Source organism: Petromyzon marinus, chromosome 56 (assembly GCF_048934315.1).
Source record: "Petromyzon marinus isolate PM22_M1 ecotype Great Lakes invasive population chromosome 56, UKy_Petmar_22M1.pri1.0, whole genome shotgun sequence".
NCBI classification, from domain to species: Eukaryota; Metazoa; Chordata; class Hyperoartia; order Petromyzontiformes; family Petromyzontidae; genus Petromyzon; species Petromyzon marinus.
This window is the reverse complement of record NC_133722.1, coordinates 1395873-1417204: the sequence shown is the minus strand read 5'-3', so window position 1 is coordinate 1417204 and position 21332 is coordinate 1395873. Positions and strand designations below refer to the sequence as shown.

The window sequence follows — 21332 nt, the reverse complement described above, 5'->3', positions numbered from 1 at the left end:
GGATGATTCATGATACTCACTGTTGAGTTTTTCACTCAACATGTACTCCTCCTGTAGAGACCAAGTCTACTTCTTAGCCGAAACCCTCACAATGCCCTGGGCCCCAAGTTCACACGCTGTGTCACTGATGTAAAAAAAAATTGCGCTCAAGATTTCTCCCATCCATCTACCCAGAAAACATTTTGAACAGTCCACTGGTTTTCCTTGCCACTCTGCAATAACCATTTAATCAACGCTTATCGGTCACCGTGTCGCGCGCGTTCATACGCCCTTCTGTGGCCGTCTGGAACACTCTTCCTTCCGATATTAGGAAGCTACTTGGGAGCTGTGCACTAACAAAATCATTTAGATTAAAAACGAATTTCTTTAGTGCTTTTTGGGTTTAGTGTATTGTCCTTCCACCCCGCACCTCCGATTAGCATGGTTGGCTAGGTACAGTGCGAAAAAAGTTCAACATACATACATAAGCGTATTATTAAATAAAATATATATTACAATTACAATTCCTTATTGGGGAAACAAATACCAATGAATAACAATTGAATGATTACCAATCTATTATATAATTACTAAACCCTCCCCCTCTCCGCCTCAAATCACTGCACCAGATTGAGTTAAAAGATTACGTCACCGTGCTGCTCTATTTAAGACCGGGAGCAAGTGGAGGGCCTCACCATTCTGGCAAATTGCCCGATGTTGCTGGATGTTATTACCAGAGAAACGTCGTACTCAAAATTTTAAATTATGTTGATTCACTCTTCAACACACCGGTGGGCTATATTAGTGAACTATTTGTCTTTTGCAAACGCGACACATTTTTTACTGTTTGGCCGTGTCGGGTGGTGGAGGGTTACAACACATTTATAAATAACGAGATCTAACCCAAAAACCTTTATTATGAATAATATTGGTCGCGCAAGCCTACGTGTTAAACTGATACATACATACACTGAATCTTCGATAAGCACGTTTGGCTACGTATGGTGTGAAAGAAGTTCAACGTACATACATGTCTCTACCCTACAATGAATGTCTTGTCCACTAGTTTTGAGTCATGTGTAATGGAGAGGAGATGGAATCGGCGATTAAAATTGATCCACACGCGCAGAATACGTGGCTAAAATCTCCCGTGGGAGAATTATAATTTTTTATACGCATAATAATAATATGCAAACAAGACAACATACACAGCACACAAAGTGGCAGAAACAAAACAGACAGAACAAAATTAAATGAGCATGGGATAGTACAAACGAACAAGACAGCAAAGTATGACAGACAATACAAACAAAACAGGGAGTCATCTTCTTTGGTTCTTTCGGTAAAGTCACGTAGAATGAGAATAAAATAATAAATTGATAAAATAAAATAATAATATTCTCACGACGTTTCGGCCACAACACAAGCGGCCTTCATCAGGTGAAAGGGACGAGACTGTCTGGAGGACAGCGCTGGAGTGAGAAAGCCACGCTGAGATCACGACCTTTAAGCTGTGTGAGAATAAACAAAGCGCATTGACAAAGGAATTAGCATATAGAAGTTGCAACAGCAGAGGTTAGTGTAAATGCGGTTGGTATTACCTTAGAGTCGCGGCATCTCTTCAGAAAGGTGAGAGACTCGATTAGTTGAGCCTTCTTATCCCGGAGTCTGTTGAATGATCTTAAGGTGGTGTGGAATCCCTCTCCGTAGAGGCGGTTAAATTTCGATTTAAAGCTTTCCTGACTGCAAGGATTCATCTTCTTTGGTTATTTCGGTGAAGTCACGTAGAATGAGAATAAAATAATAAATTGATAAAATAACAATAATATTCTCACGATGTTTCGGCCACAACACAAGCGGCCTTCATCAGGTGAAGGGGACGAGACTGTCTGGAGGACAGCCCTGGAGTGAGAAAGCCACGCTGAGATCACAACCTTTAAGCTGTGTGAGAAGAAACAAAGCGCCTTGACAAAGGAATTAGCATATAGAAGTTGCAACAGCAGAGGTTAGTGTAAATGCGGTTGGTATTACCTTAGAGTCGCGGCATCTCTTCAGAAAGGTGAGAGACTCGATTAGTTGAGCCTTCTTATCCCGGAATCTGTTGAATGATCTTAAGGTGGTGTGGAATCCCTCTCCGTAGAGGCGGTTAAATTTCGATTTAAAGCTTTTGTGACTGCAAGGATTCATCTTCTTTGGTTCTTTCGGTAAAGTCACGTAGAAAGAGAATAAAATAATAAATTGATAAAATAACACAATAATATTCTCACGACGTTTCGGCCACAACACAAGCAGCCTTCATCAGGTGAAGGGGACGAGACTGTCTGGAGGACAGCGCTGGAGTGAGAAAGCCACGCTGAGATCACGACCTTTAAGCTGTGTGAGAAGAAACAAAGCGCCTTGACAAAGGAATTAGCATATAGAAGTTGCAACAGCAGAGGTTAGTGTAAATGCGGTTGGTATAACCTTAGAGTCGCGGCATCTCTTCGGAAAGGTGAGAGATGCCGCGACTCTAAGGTAATACCAACCGCATTTAGACTAACCTCTGCTGTTGCAACTTCTATATGCTAATTCCTTTGTCAAGGCGCTTCGTTTCTTCTCACACAGCTTAAAGGTCATGATCTCAGCGTGGCTTTCTCACTCCAGCGCTGTCCTCCAGACAGTCTCGTCCCCTTCACCTGATGAAGGCCGCTTGTGTTGTGGCCGAAACGTCGTGAGAATATTATCGTGTTATTTTATCAATTTATTATTTTATTCTCATTCTACGTGACTTTACCGAAAGAACCAAAGAAGATGAATCCTTGCAGTCACGAAAGCTTTAAATCGAAATTTAACCGCCTCTATGGAGAGGGATTCCACACCACCTTAAGATCATTCAACAGACTCCGGGATAAGAAGGCTCAACTAATCGAGTCTCTCACCTTTCTGAAGAGACGCTGCGACTCTAAGGTAATACCAACCGCATTTACACTAACCTCTGCTGTTGCAACTTCTATATGCTAATTCCTTTGTCAAGGCGCTTTGTTTCTTCTCACACAGCTTAAAGGTCGTGATCTCAGCGTGGCTTTCTCACTCCAGCGCTGTCTTCCGGACAGTCTCGTCCCCTTCACCTGATGAAGGCCGCTTGTGTTGTGGCCGAAACGTCGTGAGAATATTATTGTTATTTTATTTTATCAATTTATTATTTTATTCTCATTCTACGTGACTTTACCGAAAGAACCAAAGAAGATGAATCCTTGCAGTCACGAAAGCTTTAAATCTAAATTTAACTGCCTCTACGGAGAGGGATTCCACACCACCTTAAGATCATTCAACAGAGTCCGAATTAAGAAGGCTCAACTAATCGAGTCTCTCACCTTTCTGAAGATGCCGCGACTCTAAGGTAATACCAACCGCATTTACACTAACCTCTGCTGTTGCAACTTCTATATGCTAATTCCTTTGTCAAGGCGCTTTGTTTCTTCTCACACAGCTTAAAGGTCGTGATCTCAGCGTGGCTTTCTCACTCCAGCGCTGTCCTTCAGACAGTCTCGTCCCCTTCACCTGATGAAGGCCGCTTGTGTTGTGACCGAAACGTCGTGAGAATATTATTGTGTTATTTTATTTTATCAATTTATTATTTTATTCTCATTCTACGTGACTTTACCGAAAGAACGAAAGAAGATGAATCCTTGCAGTCACGAAAGCTTTAAATCGAAATTTAACCGCCTCTACGGAGAGGGTTTCCACACCACCTTAAGATCATTCAACAGACTCCGGGATAAGAAGGCTCAACTAATCGAGTCTCTCACCTTTCTGAAGAGATGCCACGACTCTAAGGTAATACCAACCGCATTTACACTAACCTCTGCTGTTGCAACTTCTATATGTAAATTCCTTTGTCGAGGCGCTTTGTTTCTTCTCACACAGCTTAAAGGTCGTGATCTCAGCGTGGCTTTCTCACTCCAGCGCTGTCTTCCGGACAGTCTCGTCCCTTCACCTGATGAAGGCCGCTTGTGTTGTGGCCGAAACGTCGTGAGAATATTATTGTTATTTTATTTTATCAATTTATTATTTTATTCTCATTCTACGTGACTTTACCGAAAGAACCAAAGAAGGTGAATCCTTGCAGTCACGAAAGCTTTAAATCTAAATTTAACTGCCTCTACGGAGAGGGATTCCACACCACCTTAAGATCATTCAACAGACTCCGGGATAAGAAGGCTCAACTAATCGAGTCTCTCACCTTTCTGAAGAGATGCCGCGACTCTAAGGTAATACCAACCGCATTTACACTAACCTCTGCTGTTGCAACTTCTATATGCTAATTCCTTTGTCAAGGCGCTTTGTTTCTTCTCACACAGCTTAAAGGTCGTGATCTCAGCGTGGCTTTCTCACTCCAGCGCTGTCCTCCAGACAGTCTCGTCCTTCACCTGATGAAGGCCGCTTGTGTTGTGGCCGAAACGTCGTGAGAATATTATTGTGTTATTTTATTTTATCAATTTATTATTTTATTCTCATTCTACGTGACTTTACCGAAAGAACGAAAGAAGATGAATCCTTGCAGTCACGAAAGCTTTAAATCGAAATTTAACCGCCTCTACGGAGAGGGTTTCCACACCACCTTAAGATCATTCAACAGACTCCGGGATAAGAAGGCTCAACTAATCGAGTCTCTCACCTTTCTGAAGAGATGCCGCGACTCTAAGGTAATACCAACCGCATTTACACTAACCTCTGCTGTTGCAACTTCTATATGTAAATTCCTTTGTCGAGGCGCTTTGTTTCTTCTCACACAGCTTAAAGGTCGTGATCTCAGCGTGGCTTTCTCACTCCAGCGCTGTCCTACCAGACAGTCTCGTCCCTTCACCTGATGAAGGCCGCTTGTGTTGTGGCCGAAACGTCGTGAGAATATTATTGTTATTTTATTTTATCAATTTATTATTTTATTCTCATTCTACGTGACTTTACCGAAAGAACCAAAGAAGAAGGCTCAACTAATCGAGTCTCTCACCTTTCTGAAGAGATGCCGTGACTCTAAGGTAATACCAACCGCATTTAGACTAACCTCTGCTGTTGCAACTTCTATATGCCAATTCCTTTGTCAAGGCGCTTCGTTTCTTCTCACACAGCTTAAAGGTCATGATCTCAGCGTGGCTTTCTCACTCCAGCGCTGTCCTCCAGACAGTCTCGTCCCCTTCACCTGATGAAGGCCGCTTGTGTTGTGGCCGAAACGTCGTGAGAATATTATCGTGTTATTTTATCAATTTATTATTTTATTCTCATTCTACGTGACTTCACCGAAAGAACCAAAGAAGATGAATCCCTGCAGTCACGAAAGCTTTAAATCGAAATTTAACCGCCTCTACGGAGAGGGATTCCACACCACCTTAAGATCATTCAACAGACTCCGGGATAAGAAGGCTCAACTAAATTTCGATTTAAAGCTTTCGTGACTGCAATGATTCATCTTCTTTGGTTCTTTCGGTAAAGTCACGTAGAATGAGAATAAAATAATAAATTGATAAAATAAAATAACACAATAATATTCTCACGACGTTTCGGCCACAACACAAGCGGCCTTCATCAGGTGAAGGGACGAGACTGTCTGGTAGGACAGCGCTGGAGTGAAAGAGCCACGTTCAGATCATGGCCTTTAAGCTGTGTGAGAGGAACAAAGCGCCTTGACAAAGGAATTAGCATATAATTTAGCATTGAAATGGCTGAATGATTAGCTTGTGACTGGTCACAGAAATAGTTATGTGTGAAATAGTTATATGTGTATGCTTTAATTTTTAACATAACTATTTCTGTGACCAGTCACAAGCTAATCATTCAGCCATTTCAATGCTAAATTATATGCTAATTCCTTTGTCAAGGCGCTTTGTTCCTCTCACACAGCTTAAAGGCCGTGATCTGAACGTGGCTCTTTCACTCCAGCGCTGTCCTACCAGACAGTCTCGTCCCTTCACCTGATGAAGGCCGCTTGTGTTGTGGCCGAAACGTCGTGACAATATTATTGTGTTATTTTATTTTATCAATTTATTATTTTATTCTCATTCTACGTGACTTTACCGAAAGAACCAAAGAAGAAGGCTCAACTAATCGAGTCTCTCACCTTTCTGAAGATGCCGCGACTCTAAGGTAATACCAACCGCATTTACACTAGCCTCTGCTGTTGCAACTTCTATATGCTAATTCCTTTGTCAAGGCGCTTTGTTTCTTCTCACACAGCTTAAAGGTTGTGATCTCAGCGTGGCTTTCTCACTCCAGCGCTGTCCTTCAGACAGTCTCGTCCCCTTCACCTGATGAAGGCCGCTTGTGTTGTGACCGAAACGTCGTGAGAATATTATTGTGTTATTTTATTTTATCAATTTATTATTTTATTCTCATTCTACGTGACTTTACCGAAAGAACCAAAGAAGATGAATCCTTGCAGTCACGAAAGCTTTAAATCGAAATTTAACCGCCTCTATGGAGAGGGATTCCACACCACCTTAAGATCATTCAACAGACTCCGGGATAAGAAGGCTCAACTAATCGAGTCTCTCACCTTTCTGAAGAGATGCCGCGACTCTAAGGTAATACCAACCGCATTTACACTAACCTCTGCTGTTGCAACTTCTATATGCTAATTCCTTTGTCAAGGCGCTTTGTTTCTTCTCACACAGCTTAAAGGTCGTGATCTCAGCGTGGCTTTCTCACTCCAGCGCTGTCTTCCGGACAGTCTCGTCCCCTTCACCTGATGAAGGCCGCTTGTGTTGTGGCCGAAACGTCGTGAGAATATTATTGTGTTAATTTATATTATCAATTTATTATTTCATTCTCATTCTACGTGACTTTACCGAAAGAACCAAAGAAGATGAATCCTTGCAGTCACGAAAGCTTTAAATCTAAATTTAACTGCCTCTACGGAGAGGGATTCCACACCACCTTAAGATCATTCAACAGAGTCCTGGATAAGAAGGCTCAACTAATCGAGTCTCTCACCTTTCTGAAGAGATGCCGCGACTCTAAGGTAATACCAACCGCATTTACACTAACCTCTGCTGTTGCAACTTCTATATGCTAATTCCTTTGTCAAGGCGCTTTGTTTCTTCTCACACAGCTTAAAGGTCGTGATCTAAGCGTGGCTTCTTCCACTCCAGTGTTGTCCTACAGACAGAAGGCCGCTTGTGTTGTGGCCGAAACGTCGTGATTTTTTGTTATTTTATTTTCACCTACGTGACTTTACCCAATAAAACCAAAGAGTATGGATCCTAGCAGTCACGAAAGCTTTAAATCTAGAATTGGTTACAGCCATTGGCGCGGTTTTGCCGATTTCGCCGGATCAGCCCGGGACCATCGGGTAATATTGGAAGCAGCCGGATAATCGATGATCAACTGTGTTTGGAGTTTGTGTCTCTCTTTCTCTCTCTCTCCCTGTGGTCGCGTGGTTTTTCCTCCGTCTCCTCCCACATTTTCCCCTCCATGTAAATATTCGACGGGCGTTAAGCGTCTGACGGGGGACGCGAGGGACCACAACGATGACATGTATAGGGGAGTTGAGGTTGAGTTGACCGCCGGCGGTCAAAGTCGTGCGAGTAAAAAAACAATGTATAGCTTTGGGTTTCAACACTGCAAAGGAAGCTAAGATTAAATATCATTAAAGTAAAAAAAAATAAACAGGATTCCATTCTCAGAAAATGGAGGCATATCATGAGTGACATACAAAATACGCAGGAAGAGCCAGAGATGCACCATGACTCAATAAAACCTTGCACGCAGCAGATTGTAGGGTGATTCAACATCGCTTCGCCTTAAACCATTTCCCCACTCGATATTTGGGGAATCCACTTTTCCCCCTATCGATTGTGAGCATCAAAAGGGTGGGGGATGATGCCACATCATGCACTCAGGATGCGGCATCAGCGCGCAAACACAGCAGGGACACGTCCATAAAATAAAGGGTTTAGAATTTTGTAGAGAGGATACAGCTCACAGATTGTGCACCACCACCCCCGCCCCACTCCAGCCAACCTTATCCATGTTTGGTAACTGTATTCAGAAATAATTCCACGACAAATAAATTTTGGATGATTCATGATACTCAATGTTGAGTTTTTCACTCAACATGTACTCCTCCTGCAGAGACCAAGTCTAATTATTAGCCGAAACCCTCACAATGCCCTGGGCCCTAAGCCAAGGTCACACGCTGTGTCACTGATGTAAAAAAAAATTGCGCTCAAGATTTCTCCCATCCATCTACCCAGAAAACATTTTGAACAGTCCACTGGTTTTCCTTGCCACTCTGCAATAACCATTTAATCAACGCTTATCGGTCACCGTGTCGCGCGCGCGTTCATACGCCCTTCTGTGGCCATCTGGAACACTCTTCCTTCCGATATTAGGAAGCTACTTGGGAGCTGTGCACTAACAAAATCATTTAGATTGAAAACTAATTTCTTTAGTGCTTTTTGGGTTTAGTTTGTTGTCCTTCCACCCCGCACCTCCGATTAGCACGGTTGGCTAGGTACAGTGCGAAAAAAGTTCAACAAACATACATAAGCGTATTATTAAATAAAATATATATTACAATTCCTTATTGGGGAAACAAATACCAATGAATAACAATTGAATGATTACCAATCTATTATATAATTACAAAACCCTCCCCCTCTCCGCCTCAAATCACTGCACCAGATTGAGTTAAAAGATTACGTCACCGTGCTGCTCTATTTAAGACCGGGAGCAAGTGGAGGGCCTCACCATTCTGGCAAATTGCCCGATGTTGCTGGATGTTATTACCAGCGAAACGTCGTACTCAAAATTTTAAATGATGTTGATTCACTCTTCAACACACCGGTGGGCTATATTAGTGACCTATTTGTCTTTTGCAAACGTGACACATTTTTTACTGTTTGGCCGTGTCGGGTGGTGGAGGGTTACGACACATTTATAAATAACGCGATCTAACCCAAAAACCTTTATTATGAATAATATTGGTCACGCAAGCCTACGTGTTAAACTGATACATACATACACTGAATCTTCGATAAGCACGTTTGGCTACGTATGGTGTGAAAGAAGTTCAACGTACATACATGTCTCTACCCTACAATGAATGTCTTGTCCACTAGTTTTGAGTCATGTGTAATGGAGAGGACATGGAATCGGCGATTAAAATTGATCCACACGCGCAGAATACATGGCTAAAATCTCCCGTGGGAGAATTATAATTTTTTATACGTATAATAATATGCAAACAAGACAACATACACAGCACACAAAGTGGCAGAAACAAAACAGACAGAACAAAATTAAATAAGCACGGGATAGTACAAACGAACAAGACAGCAAAGTATGACAGACAATACAAACAAAACAGGGAGTCATCTTCTTTGGTTCTTTCGGTAAAGTCACGCAGAATGAGAATAAAAGAATAACTTGATAAAATAAAATAACACAATATTCTCACGACGTTTCGGCCACAATACAAGCGGCCTTCATCAGGTGAAGGGGACGAGACTGTCTGGAGGACAGCGCTGGAGTGAGAAAGCCATACTGAGATCACGACCTTTAAGCTGTGCAAGAAAAAACAAAGCGCCTTGACAAAGGAATTAGCATATAGAAGTTGCAACAGCAGAGGTTAGTGTAAATGCGGTTGGTATTACCTTAGAGTCGCGGCATCTCTTCAGAAAGGTGAGAGACTCGATTAGTTGAGCCTTCTTATCCCGGAGTCTGTTGAATGATCTTAAGGTGGTGTGGAATCCCTCTCCGTAGAGGCGGTTAAATTTCGATTTAAAGCTTTCGTGACTGCAAGGATTCATCTTCTTTGGTTCTTTCGGTAAAGTCACGTAGAATGAGAATAAAATAATACATTGATAAAATAAAATAACGCAATAATATTCTCACGACGTTTCGGCCACAACACAAGCGGCCTTCATCAGGTGAAGGGGACGAGACTGTCTGGAGGACAGCGCTGGAGTGAGAAAGCCACGCTGAGATCACGACCTTTAAGCTGTGTGAGAAGAAACAAAGCGCCTTGACAAAGGAAATAGCATTTAGAAGTTGCAACAGCAGAGGTTAGTGTAAATGCGCTTGGTATTACCTTAGTCGCGGCATCTCTTCAGAAAGGTGAGAGATGCCGCGACTCTAAGGTAATACCAACCGCATTTACACTAACCTCTGCTGTTGCAACTTCTATATGCTAATTCCTTTGTCAAGGCGCTTTGTTTCTTCTCACACAGCTTAAAGGTCGTGATCTCAGCGTGGCTTTCTCACTCCAGCGCTGTCCTCCAGACAGTCTCGTCGCCTTCACCTGATGAAGGCCGCTTGTGTTGTGGCCGAAACGTCGTGAGAATATTATTGTGTTATTTTATTTTATCAATTTATTATTTTATTCTCATTCTACGTGACTTTACCAAAAGAACCAAAGAAGATGAATCATTGCAGTCACGAAAGCTTTAAATCGAAATTTAACCGCCTCTACGGAGAGGGATTCCACACCACCTTAAGATCATTCAACAGAGTCCTGGATAAGAAGGCTCAACTAATCGAGTCTCTCACCTTTCTGAAGAGATGCCGCGACTCTAAGGTAATACCAACCGCATTTACACTAACCTCTGCTGTTGCAACTTCTATATGCTAATTCCTTTGTCAAGGCGCTTTGTTTCTTCTCACACAGCTTAAAGGTCGTGATCTAAGCGTGGCTTCTTCCACTCCAGTGTTGTCCTACAGACAGAAGGCCGCTTGTGTTGTGGCCGAAACGTCGTGATTTTTTGTTATTTTATTTTCACCTACGTGACTTTACCCAATAAAACCAAAGAGTATGGATCCTAGCAGTCACGAAAGCTTTAAATCTAGAATTGGTTACAGCCATTGGCGCGGTTTTGCCGATTTCGCCGGATCAGCCCGGGACCATCGGGTAATATTGGAAGCAGCCGGATAATCGATGATCAACTGTGTTTGGAGTTTGTGTCTCTCTTTCTCTCTCTCTCCCTGTGGTCGCGTGGTTTTTCCTCCGTCTCCTCCCACATTTTCCCCTCCATGTAAATATTCGACGGGCGTTAAGCGTCTGACGGGGGACGCGAGGGACCACAACGATGACATGTATAGGGGAGTTGAGGTTGAGTTGACCGCCGGCGGTCAAAGTCGTGCGAGTAAAAAAACAATGTATAGCTTTGGGTTTCAACACTGCAAAGGAAGCTAAGATTAAATATCATTAAAGTAAAAAAAAATAAACAGGATTCCATTCTCAGAAAATGGAGGCATATCATGAGTGACATACAAAATACGCAGGAAGAGCCAGAGATGCACCATGACTCAATAAAACCTTGCACGCAGCAGATTGTAGGGTGATTCAACATCGCTTCGCCTTAAACCATTTCCCCACTCGATATTTGGGGAATCCACTTTTCCCCCTATCGATTGTGAGCATCAAAAGGGTGGGGGATGATGCCACATCATGCACTCAGGATGCGGCATCAGCGCGCAAACACAGCAGGGACACGTCCATAAAATAAAGGGTTTAGAATTTTGTAGAGAGGATACAGCTCACAGATTGTGCACCACCACCCCCGCCCCACTCCAGCCAACCTTATCCATGTTTGGTAACTGTATTCAGAAATAATTCCACGACAAATAAATTTTGGATGATTCATGATACTCAATGTTGAGTTTTTCACTCAACATGTACTCCTCCTGCAGAGACCAAGTCTAATTATTAGCCGAAACCCTCACAATGCCCTGGGCCCTAAGCCAAGGTCACACGCTGTGTCACTGATGTAAAAAAAAATTGCGCTCAAGATTTCTCCCATCCATCTACCCAGAAAACATTTTGAACAGTCCACTGGTTTTCCTTGCCACTCTGCAATAACCATTTAATCAACGCTTATCGGTCACCGTGTCGCGCGCGCGTTCATACGCCCTTCTGTGGCCATCTGGAACACTCTTCCTTCCGATATTAGGAAGCTACTTGGGAGCTGTGCACTAACAAAATCATTTAGATTGAAAACTAATTTCTTTAGTGCTTTTTGGGTTTAGTTTGTTGTCCTTCCACCCCGCACCTCCGATTAGCACGGTTGGCTAGGTACAGTGCGAAAAAAGTTCAACAAACATACATAAGCGTATTATTAAATAAAATATATATTACAATTCCTTATTGGGGAAACAAATACCAATGAATAACAATTGAATGATTACCAATCTATTATATAATTACAAAACCCTCCCCCTCTCCGCCTCAAATCACTGCACCAGATTGAGTTAAAAGATTACGTCACCGTGCTGCTCTATTTAAGACCGGGAGCAAGTGGAGGGCCTCACCATTCTGGCAAATTGCCCGATGTTGCTGGATGTTATTACCAGCGAAACGTCGTACTCAAAATTTTAAATGATGTTGATTCACTCTTCAACACACCGGTGGGCTATATTAGTGACCTATTTGTCTTTTGCAAACGTGACACATTTTTTACTGTTTGGCCGTGTCGGGTGGTGGAGGGTTACGACACATTTATAAATAACGCGATCTAACCCAAAAACCTTTATTATGAATAATATTGGTCACGCAAGCCTACGTGTTAAACTGATACATACATACACTGAATCTTCGATAAGCACGTTTGGCTACGTATGGTGTGAAAGAAGTTCAACGTACATACATGTCTCTACCCTACAATGAATGTCTTGTCCACTAGTTTTGAGTCATGTGTAATGGAGAGGACATGGAATCGGCGATTAAAATTGATCCACACGCGCAGAATACATGGCTAAAATCTCCCGTGGGAGAATTATAATTTTTTATACGTATAATAATATGCAAACAAGACAACATACACAGCACACAAAGTGGCAGAAACAAAACAGACAGAACAAAATTAAATAAGCACGGGATAGTACAAACGAACAAGACAGCAAAGTATGACAGACAATACAAACAAAACAGGGAGTCATCTTCTTTGGTTCTTTCGGTAAAGTCACGCAGAATGAGAATAAAAGAATAACTTGATAAAATAAAATAACACAATATTCTCACGACGTTTCGGCCACAATACAAGCGGCCTTCATCAGGTGAAGGGGACGAGACTGTCTGGAGGACAGCGCTGGAGTGAGAAAGCCATACTGAGATCACGACCTTTAAGCTGTGCAAGAAAAAACAAAGCGCCTTGACAAAGGAATTAGCATATAGAAGTTGCAACAGCAGAGGTTAGTGTAAATGCGGTTGGTATTACCTTAGAGTCGCGGCATCTCTTCAGAAAGGTGAGAGATGCCGCGACTCTAAGGTAATACCAACCGCATTTACACTAACCTCTGCTGTTGCAACTTCTATATGCTAATTCCTTTGTCAAGGCGCTTTGTTTCTTCTCACACAGCTTAAAGGTCGTGATCTCAGCGTGGCTTTCTCACTCCAGCGCTGTCCTCCAGACAGTCTCGTCGCCTTCACCTGATGAAGGCCGCTTGTGTTGTGGCCGAAACGTCGTGAGAATATTATTGTGTTATTTTATTTTATCAATTTATTATTTTATTCTCATTCTACGTGACTTTACCAAAAGAACCAAAGAAGATGAATCATTGCAGTCACGAAAGCTTTAAATCGAAATTTAACCGCCTCTACGGAGAGGGATTCCACACCACCTTAAGATCATTCAACAGACTCCGGGATAAGAAGGCTCAACTAATCGAGTCTCTCACCTTTCTGAAGAGATGCCGCGACTCTAAGGTAATACCAACCGCATTTACACTAACCTCTGCTGTTGCAACTTCTATATGCTAATTCCTTTGTCAAGGCGCTTTGTTTCTTCTCACACAGCTTAAAGGTCGTGATCTCAGCGTAGCTTTCTCACTCCAGCGCTGTCCTCCAGACAGTCTCGTCCCCTTCACCTGATGAAGGCCGCTTGTGTTGTGGCCGAAACGTCGTGAGAATATTGTGTTATTTTATTTTATCAATTTATTATTTTATTCTCATTCTACGTGACTTTACCGAAAGAACCAAAGAAGATGAATCCTTGCAGTCAAGAAAGCTTTAAATCGAAAAACAGGGAGTTGCAAGCGAGGCACACACCTCAGGAAATGCAAGGGTCACATTGATATCCTAACGGTATTCATATATAGCGCATTAACAAAGGCTTTGCCAATGAGCGTTCCCATTGGGTCAGTGGGGTAGGCCTTACCTGGTAAAATAAAAATAGTTTAGTTTAACATCTTTTATAGTTTAGAATGGTAATTCTAATAGCTTCAGCAGTCAAGCACATCCTCCGGAATGGACTACAAGTAGCGTGGGGAAAACAAGTGCTGGTGGGAAATGCAAATGTGAAAGCTTCAGATATTTCCAGGAATTGAAAAAAAAACATGAATTACTCAGGCAATGGAGGCAACGTCAGGGATACAGCTCATAGATGCGCGAGGTGAAGAGTTCGATCCTGACCCTGACAATGCCTGCTGTTGTACTTATTTCAAGAAACAAAATGTGAGCCACATGAACAATCTAAAACAAAACGAACTAAATATTTTATTTTACCAAGTAAGGCCAACTGAGCTGTATACAGTGAGGGAAAAAGGTATTTGATCCCCTGCTGATTTTATACATTTGCCCACTGACAAAGAAATGATCAGTCTATAATTGTAATGGTAGGTTTATTTAAACAGTGAGAGACAGAATAAAAAAATCCAGAAAAACGCATGTCAAAAATGTTATAAATTGATTTGCATTTTAATGAGGGAATTGACACCTCACTTTTAAGTGTTTGGCTGCTGCTATACATTGCCACGCGATAGGCCGCTTAGTCGAGCTATCATTGATAAGCCAGGTCACCACGGTAGTGTGATATTACCTTCTTCGCCTGGTATGCAGGAGGTTGGTGGTTCGATCCTGACACTGACACCTGCTGTATATTTGGAGTTAGCATGTTCTCCCCGTGGTCGCGTGGATTTTTTCTCCGGGTCCTCTGGTGTTTCCCTCCATATTTAGAAACATGCATTTAGACAATTTAGATTATTTTGCTGCTATAAATGTCCAAATGATAAGCCACTTTGTTGAGCTATCATTTGTGCCAGGTCACTTAAAAAAACCTCAGTGGGCTTTGTCTGCTAGGATGGGGATGGCCTAGTTTTATTTGTATGTGTTTGGATGATTTGTTTACCTTTCTTATACTTTGCACTCCTATCATCTATATATAAGGGAAATTAGTGAATGTGTCTGTTCGAAATGTTTAGCATACTTCCCAACATGCAACAAACTTGAAATTTGGCATGTGGATAGCTTCCAGACTATACACAATGCAAAAAGTATAAAAATAGACTTTTGTATTTTGGGGGTGGGGGACGCAATATTGGATATATTTTGCACGGCAAGTGAGCGGTGACGTCACATCTGTGATGTCACCCCCATGCAGCAGCGTTACACAGTGTGTCTGCTGACGTCACGCATCCCCCCCCCACCCTCCGCGTAGGCCGTGTATTAATCCAATACAAGAATCCAAGTCTCGGGCGAAGCCGGGTAGTAAAGCTAGTGTTTTATATTTTGTTGTAACATTCTTACTCGCCTCGACTGGACATCTGTGAAAAAATGCTTTATAGCTCACCGGATTCCTCCATGATGAAGTTTTCTTCGCGTTTCATAATCTTTACGAGATAAATCGTGCCTCCCCCCCATCTTGTATATGTAATACGTGAACACTTTCAAATTAAAGTTGGAATGTACATTTTTTTTTACTCTTTTCAACTTTAGTTGTAAAGTGTTGTAAATGGTATTGCATTGTACAAGGTGGTCCAGATGTCTTGTGACCCCCCATTTAATTCTCTAAAACTGAATGTATAATTATTTTTAAGAGAGATTTATTTAAAAAAACAAAAATGAATATGCAAAGGAAAAAAAAATGTTAGGGGTCAATTAATTAATAATAATACTTTAATGTTATATGTAGCAGCGTCATTCATGCCAATAGCATCCCACAACGCTGTACGTTAAATGTGAGGACCAAATCCCATATACGCGGTTGGCTACGCACGGTGCGAAAGAACGCACATACACACACCAAGCAAATGAAAACCCCTACTGCTACTACCACCACCGAGCAACAATAAAACATGAATGAACGAATACAAAAAATGGCACCAAAACTAAAGATATTTCCGTGATCTGATTTACAGTGAGGGAAAAAAGTATTTGATCCCCTGCTGATTTTGTACATTTGCCCACTGACAAAGAAATGATCAGTCTATAATTTTAATGGTAGGTTTATTTGAACAGTGAGAGACAGAATAACAACAACAAAATCCAGAAAAGCGCATGTCAAAAATGTTATAAATTGATTTGCATTTTAATGAGGGAAATAAGTATTTGACCCTCTCTCAATCAAAAAGATGTCTGGCTCCCAGGTGTCTATTATGCAGGTAACGAGCTGAGATTAGGAGCACACTCTTAAAGGGAGTGCTCCTAATCTCAGCTTGTTACCTGTATAAAAGACACCTGTCCACATAAGCAATCAATCAATCAGATTACAAACTCTCCACCATGGCCAAGACCAAAGAGCTCTCCAAGGATGTCAGAGACAAGATTGTAGACCTACACAAGGCTGGAATGGGCTACAAGACCATTGCCAAGCAGCTTGGTGAGAAGGTGACAACAGTTGGTGCGATTATTCGCAAATGGAAGTAACACAAAAGAACTGTCAATCTCCCTCGGCCTGGGGCTCCAAGCAAGATCTCACCTCGTGGAGTTGCAATGATCATGAGAACGGTGAGGAATCAGCCCAAAACTACACGGGAGGATCTTGTCAATGATCTCAAGGCAGCTGGGACCATAGTCACCAAGAAAACAATTGGTAACACACTACGCCGTGAAGGACTGGAATCCTGCAGCGCTCGCAAGGTCCCCCTGCTCAAGAAAGCACAAATACATGCCCATCTGAAGTTTGCCCATGAACATCTGAATGATTCAGAGGATAACTGGGTGAAAGTGTTGTGGTCAGATGAGACCAAAATGGAGCTCTTTGGCATCAACTCAACTCGCCGTGTTTGGAGGAGGAGGAATGCTGCCTGTGACCCCAAGAACACCATCCCCACCGTCAAACATGGAGGTGGAAACATGCTTTGGGGGTGTTTTTCTGCTCAGGGGACAGGACAACTTCACCGCATCAAAGGGACGATGGACGGGGCCATGTACCATCAAATCTTGGGTGAGAACCTCCTTCCCTCAGCCAGGGCATTGAAAATGGGTTGTGGATGGGTATTCCAGCATGGCAATGACCCAAAAGACACGGCCAAGGAAACAAAGGAGTGGCTCAAGAAGAAGCACGTTAAGGTCCTGGAGTGGCCTAGCCAGTCTCCAGACCTTAATCCCATAGAAAATCTGTGGAGGGAGCTGAAGGTTCGAGTTGCCAAACGTCAGCCTCCAAACCTTAATGACTTGGAGAAGATCTGCAAAGAGGAGTGGGACAAAATCCCTCCTGAGATGTGTGCAAACCTGGTGGCCAACTACAAGAAACGTCTGACCTCTGTGATTGCCAACAAGGGGTTTGCCACCAAGTACTAAGTCATGTTTTGCAGAGGGGTTAAATACTTATTTCCCTCATTAAAATGCAAATCAATTCATAACATTTTTGACATGCGTTTTTCCGGATTTTATTGTTATTCTGTCTCTCACTGTTCAAATAAACCTACCATTAAAATTATAGACTGATCATTTCTTTGTCAGTGGGCAAACGTACAAAATCAGCAGGGGATCAAATACTTTTTTCCCTCACTGTAAAAAAAAAACCCTCTATCATGGACAATATTGGTTGCGAAAGAATACTGCGTGTTAAACCCACAAAAGTTATCACCATAGAGAAATAAGTCTGTTGAGTCTCACACATCCCAAATCAGAGTTCCAACTTCCCAACCAAGCCAGAAAACCTTCACAGGAGGAGCAGTGGTGGAGCGGCCAAAAAGTTACGACTCGCTTCGACCGATCGGTCCAAATTAAACTATCAACTAAACTGGGGGTCACAAGACATTTGGACCATAACCGTGTACAGTCGGGTAGCATTTCAAGCAAGAGCCATTGCTGTTTGTGTGCGTTAACAGCACAACCACCACCAGTCCCTACTTATTTGGGTTTCCCCTTGGAGATTTGTATAAGGTCATGCTCATTACACAAAGTACTCGCCACAAACGAAACACAACACCTTGCTGATCTCATCAAGAAGTGTAAACCATCACGCAAACTCCAGTCATCCTCACAGCAGCAGTGGCTTTTGGCTAACCATCAAATAAAGACGGTCACCACCTCACGTGCTTTAAAATGCGCTTCTGTGGCCATCTGGAACGCTCTACCTTCCGATATTAGGAATCCGTTGGTGCTGTGCATTGTTAAATAATATAAATAAAAAACTAATTTATTTTGAATTGATTTGTGTTTAAGTGTGTTGTCCTTCCCCCTCGCACCTCTGACTGATCAAGTTGCCTCCGTACGGTGCGAAAGAAGTTCAACATGCACACAGACATCATCATCACAGCGATGCACCACTCCCGCTACTCCTGACGCAACAATCATTTGGCCCATCAACCACAATTTAAACTTATAGTTGTGGCTCTACATCAACATCAGCCATAAGAAGAAGACAGATCTATTGTTTCACACTGAGACCCCTGCCCCCAAACCACCCATTCCCCCGCGCGACGGCAACGCCGCCAGCATCTCTCTCACCCCAGCACACGCCCCAGCGAGCCGCCGACAAAGCGCAGTCCTCCGTGTGCGGCAGGATCCTCTTCACCGGGTAGTCCATGCATCGGCTGTTGGTGTTGCACCACAGGCACTGCGGTTACATGGTGGGGGGAGGGGGCAAAGGCGGGAGCAGTCGGGTTAGAGTATGCAGCAAGCTCGGTACCGATGAGCTGACGGCGTCGTAATTCCGACTCAGAACAACTGCGGCGTGTTAACTATTTTTTTATTTACTAGGCAAGGCCACAGATGATAGCTTAACAAAGTGGCTTATCGTGTGGAAATTTATAGCAGCCAAATACTCTTAAACGCATAAAGTTGATTCTAAATGTGAAGGGGGAAAAAATCGGAGGACCCGTAGAAAAATCCACACGACCACGGGAAGAGACACGCAAACTCCATATATACAGGTGTCAGGGTTGGGATCGAACCCACGACATCCTGTATACCAGGCGAGGAAGTTAACATCTCCTGGCCACTGCGGTGCCCTCCCCCACCTGTCCCCCTCCCTCGTTGAAAAATAGGTCCCTCACGTTTAGGCATGCTCCCTACGGGGAGAGATGCCAGCCCAGAGGACGCAATTTGGTCGCGAGGAGATGTTAACCTCGCCTGGTATACAAGAGGTTGTGGGCTCAATCCTGACTCTGACTCCTGCTGTATATCTGAAGTTTACGGTGTCTCTCTCCCCATGGTCACGAAGCTTTTTCCCCGGGTCCTCCGGTTTTTACCTCTACGTTTAGAAACATGGCTGCGATAAATTTCGATACAATAAGCCACTTCGTTGAGCTATCATTTGTGGCTAGGTCGCTTCTGAAAAAGTTCTATATCGCTCAGTGGGCCTTATATTCTTTATGCATGTGGATTATAATCATTTATAATTATAAATGTATAATTATAAATGTATATTTATAAATGTGGATGAAATAACCAAAGGACCCAAAGAAAAATCCATGTTACAACGGGGAAAACAAGCAAACTCCAAATATACAGGCGTCAGGGTTGGGATCGAACCTACGACCTCCTGTATACCAGGTGAGGCGCTATAGTGCAGCCCATCCCTTTTGTTTATACAAACGGACAAATACATTTACGCTTTTGCCCTTGATAGTAAAGCATTACACGAGGAAAGGTATGGAGATTAATGTAATCTGAATGCTACTTTGCAAGCAGCTTCCGAGCCTAGTCTCCTAAGGTGCCCTTACCGTCACATTCTTCAGGCACTTCTCACAGCTGCTGTTGTTCAAGGATGAACAGTCTGCAAAACGAGAGACACGTGGTTACAACAAAGGAACATCTAGGGAAAGACTGTGGTTTGGGAGGAACAGCCTGGCGAGAGTGTGCCAAGCGGTCAGAGGAACGGCTCGGAGAGAGTGCTGTTGTACAGAGGGAAAAAAGTATTTGATCCCCTGCTGATTTTATACGTTTGCCCACTGACAAAGAAATGATCAGTCTATAATTTTAATGGTAGGTTTATTTGAACAGTGAGAGACAGAATAACAACAAGAAAATTCGGAAAAGCGCATGTCAAAAATGTTATGAATTGATTTGCATTTTAATGAGGGAAATAAGTATTTAACCCCTCTGCAAAACATGACTTAGTACTTGGTGGCAAACCCCTTGTTGGCAATCACAGAGGTCAGACGTTTCATGTAGTTGGCCACCAGGTTTGCACACATCTCAGGAGGGATTTTGTCCCACTCCTCTTTGCAGATCTTCTCCAAGTCATTAAGGCTTCGAGGCTGACGTTTGGCAACTCGAACTTTCAGCTCCCTCCACAAATTTTCTATGGGATTAAGGTCTGGATACTGGCTAGGCCACTCCAGGACCTTAATGTGCTTCTTCTTGAGCCACTCCTTTGTTGCCTTGGCCATGTGTTTTGGGTCTTTGTCATGGTGGAATACCCATCCACGACCCATTTTCAATGCCCTGGCTGAGGGAAGGAGGTTCTCACCCAAAATTTTACGGTACATGGCCCCGTCCATCGTCCCTTTGATGCGGTGAAGTTGTCCTGTACCCTGGGCAGAAAAACACCCCCAAAGCATGTTTCCACCTCCATGTTTGACGGTGGGGATGGTGTTCTTGGGGTCATAGGCAGCATTCCTCCTCCTCCAAACACGGCGAGTTGAGTTGATGCCAAAGAGCTCCATTTTGGTCTCATCTGACCACAACACTTTCACCCAGTTATCCTCTGAATCATTCAGATGTTCATGGGCAAACTTCAGACGGGCATGAATATGTGCTTTCTTGAGCAGGGGGACCTTGCGGGCGCTACAGGATTTCAGTCCTTCACGGCGTAGTGTGTTACCAATTGTTTTCTTGGTGACTATGGTCCCAGCTGCCTTGAGATCATTGACAAGATCCTCCCGTGTAGTTCTGGGCTGATTCCTCACCGTTCTCATGATTATTTGAACTCCACGAGGTGAGATCTTGCATGGAGCCCCAGGCCGAGGGAGATTGACAGTTCTTTTGTGTTTCTTCCATTTGCGAATAATCGCACCAACTGTTGCCACCTTCTCACCAAGCTGCTTGGCAATGGTCTTGTAGCCCATTCCAGCCTTGTGTAGGTCTACAATCTTGTCCCCGACATCCTTGGAGAGCTCTTTGGTCTTGGCCATGGTGGAGAGTTTGTAATCTGGTTGATTGATTGCTTCTGTGGACAGGTGTCTTTTATACAGGTAACAAGCTGAGATTAGGA

At 43.1% G+C, this 21332-nt stretch overlaps 1 protein-coding gene across 1 annotated transcript in view; it reads right to left on the bottom strand.

Moving 5' to 3' along the window:
- LOC116954644 (pituitary tumor-transforming gene 1 protein-interacting protein-like) overlaps positions 1-21332 on the bottom strand; it is a 64041-nt gene that overhangs the window by 30711 nt on the left and 11998 nt on the right. The window contains exons 2-3 of the mRNA XM_032975317.2: positions 19840-19892; positions 18623-18731 (exon numbers count right to left, since the gene is read on the bottom strand). Of these exons, the coding sequence (XP_032831208.1) occupies positions 18623-18731; positions 19840-19892 (162 nt within the window). The remainder of the gene's footprint in view (positions 1-18622; positions 18732-19839; positions 19893-21332) is intronic.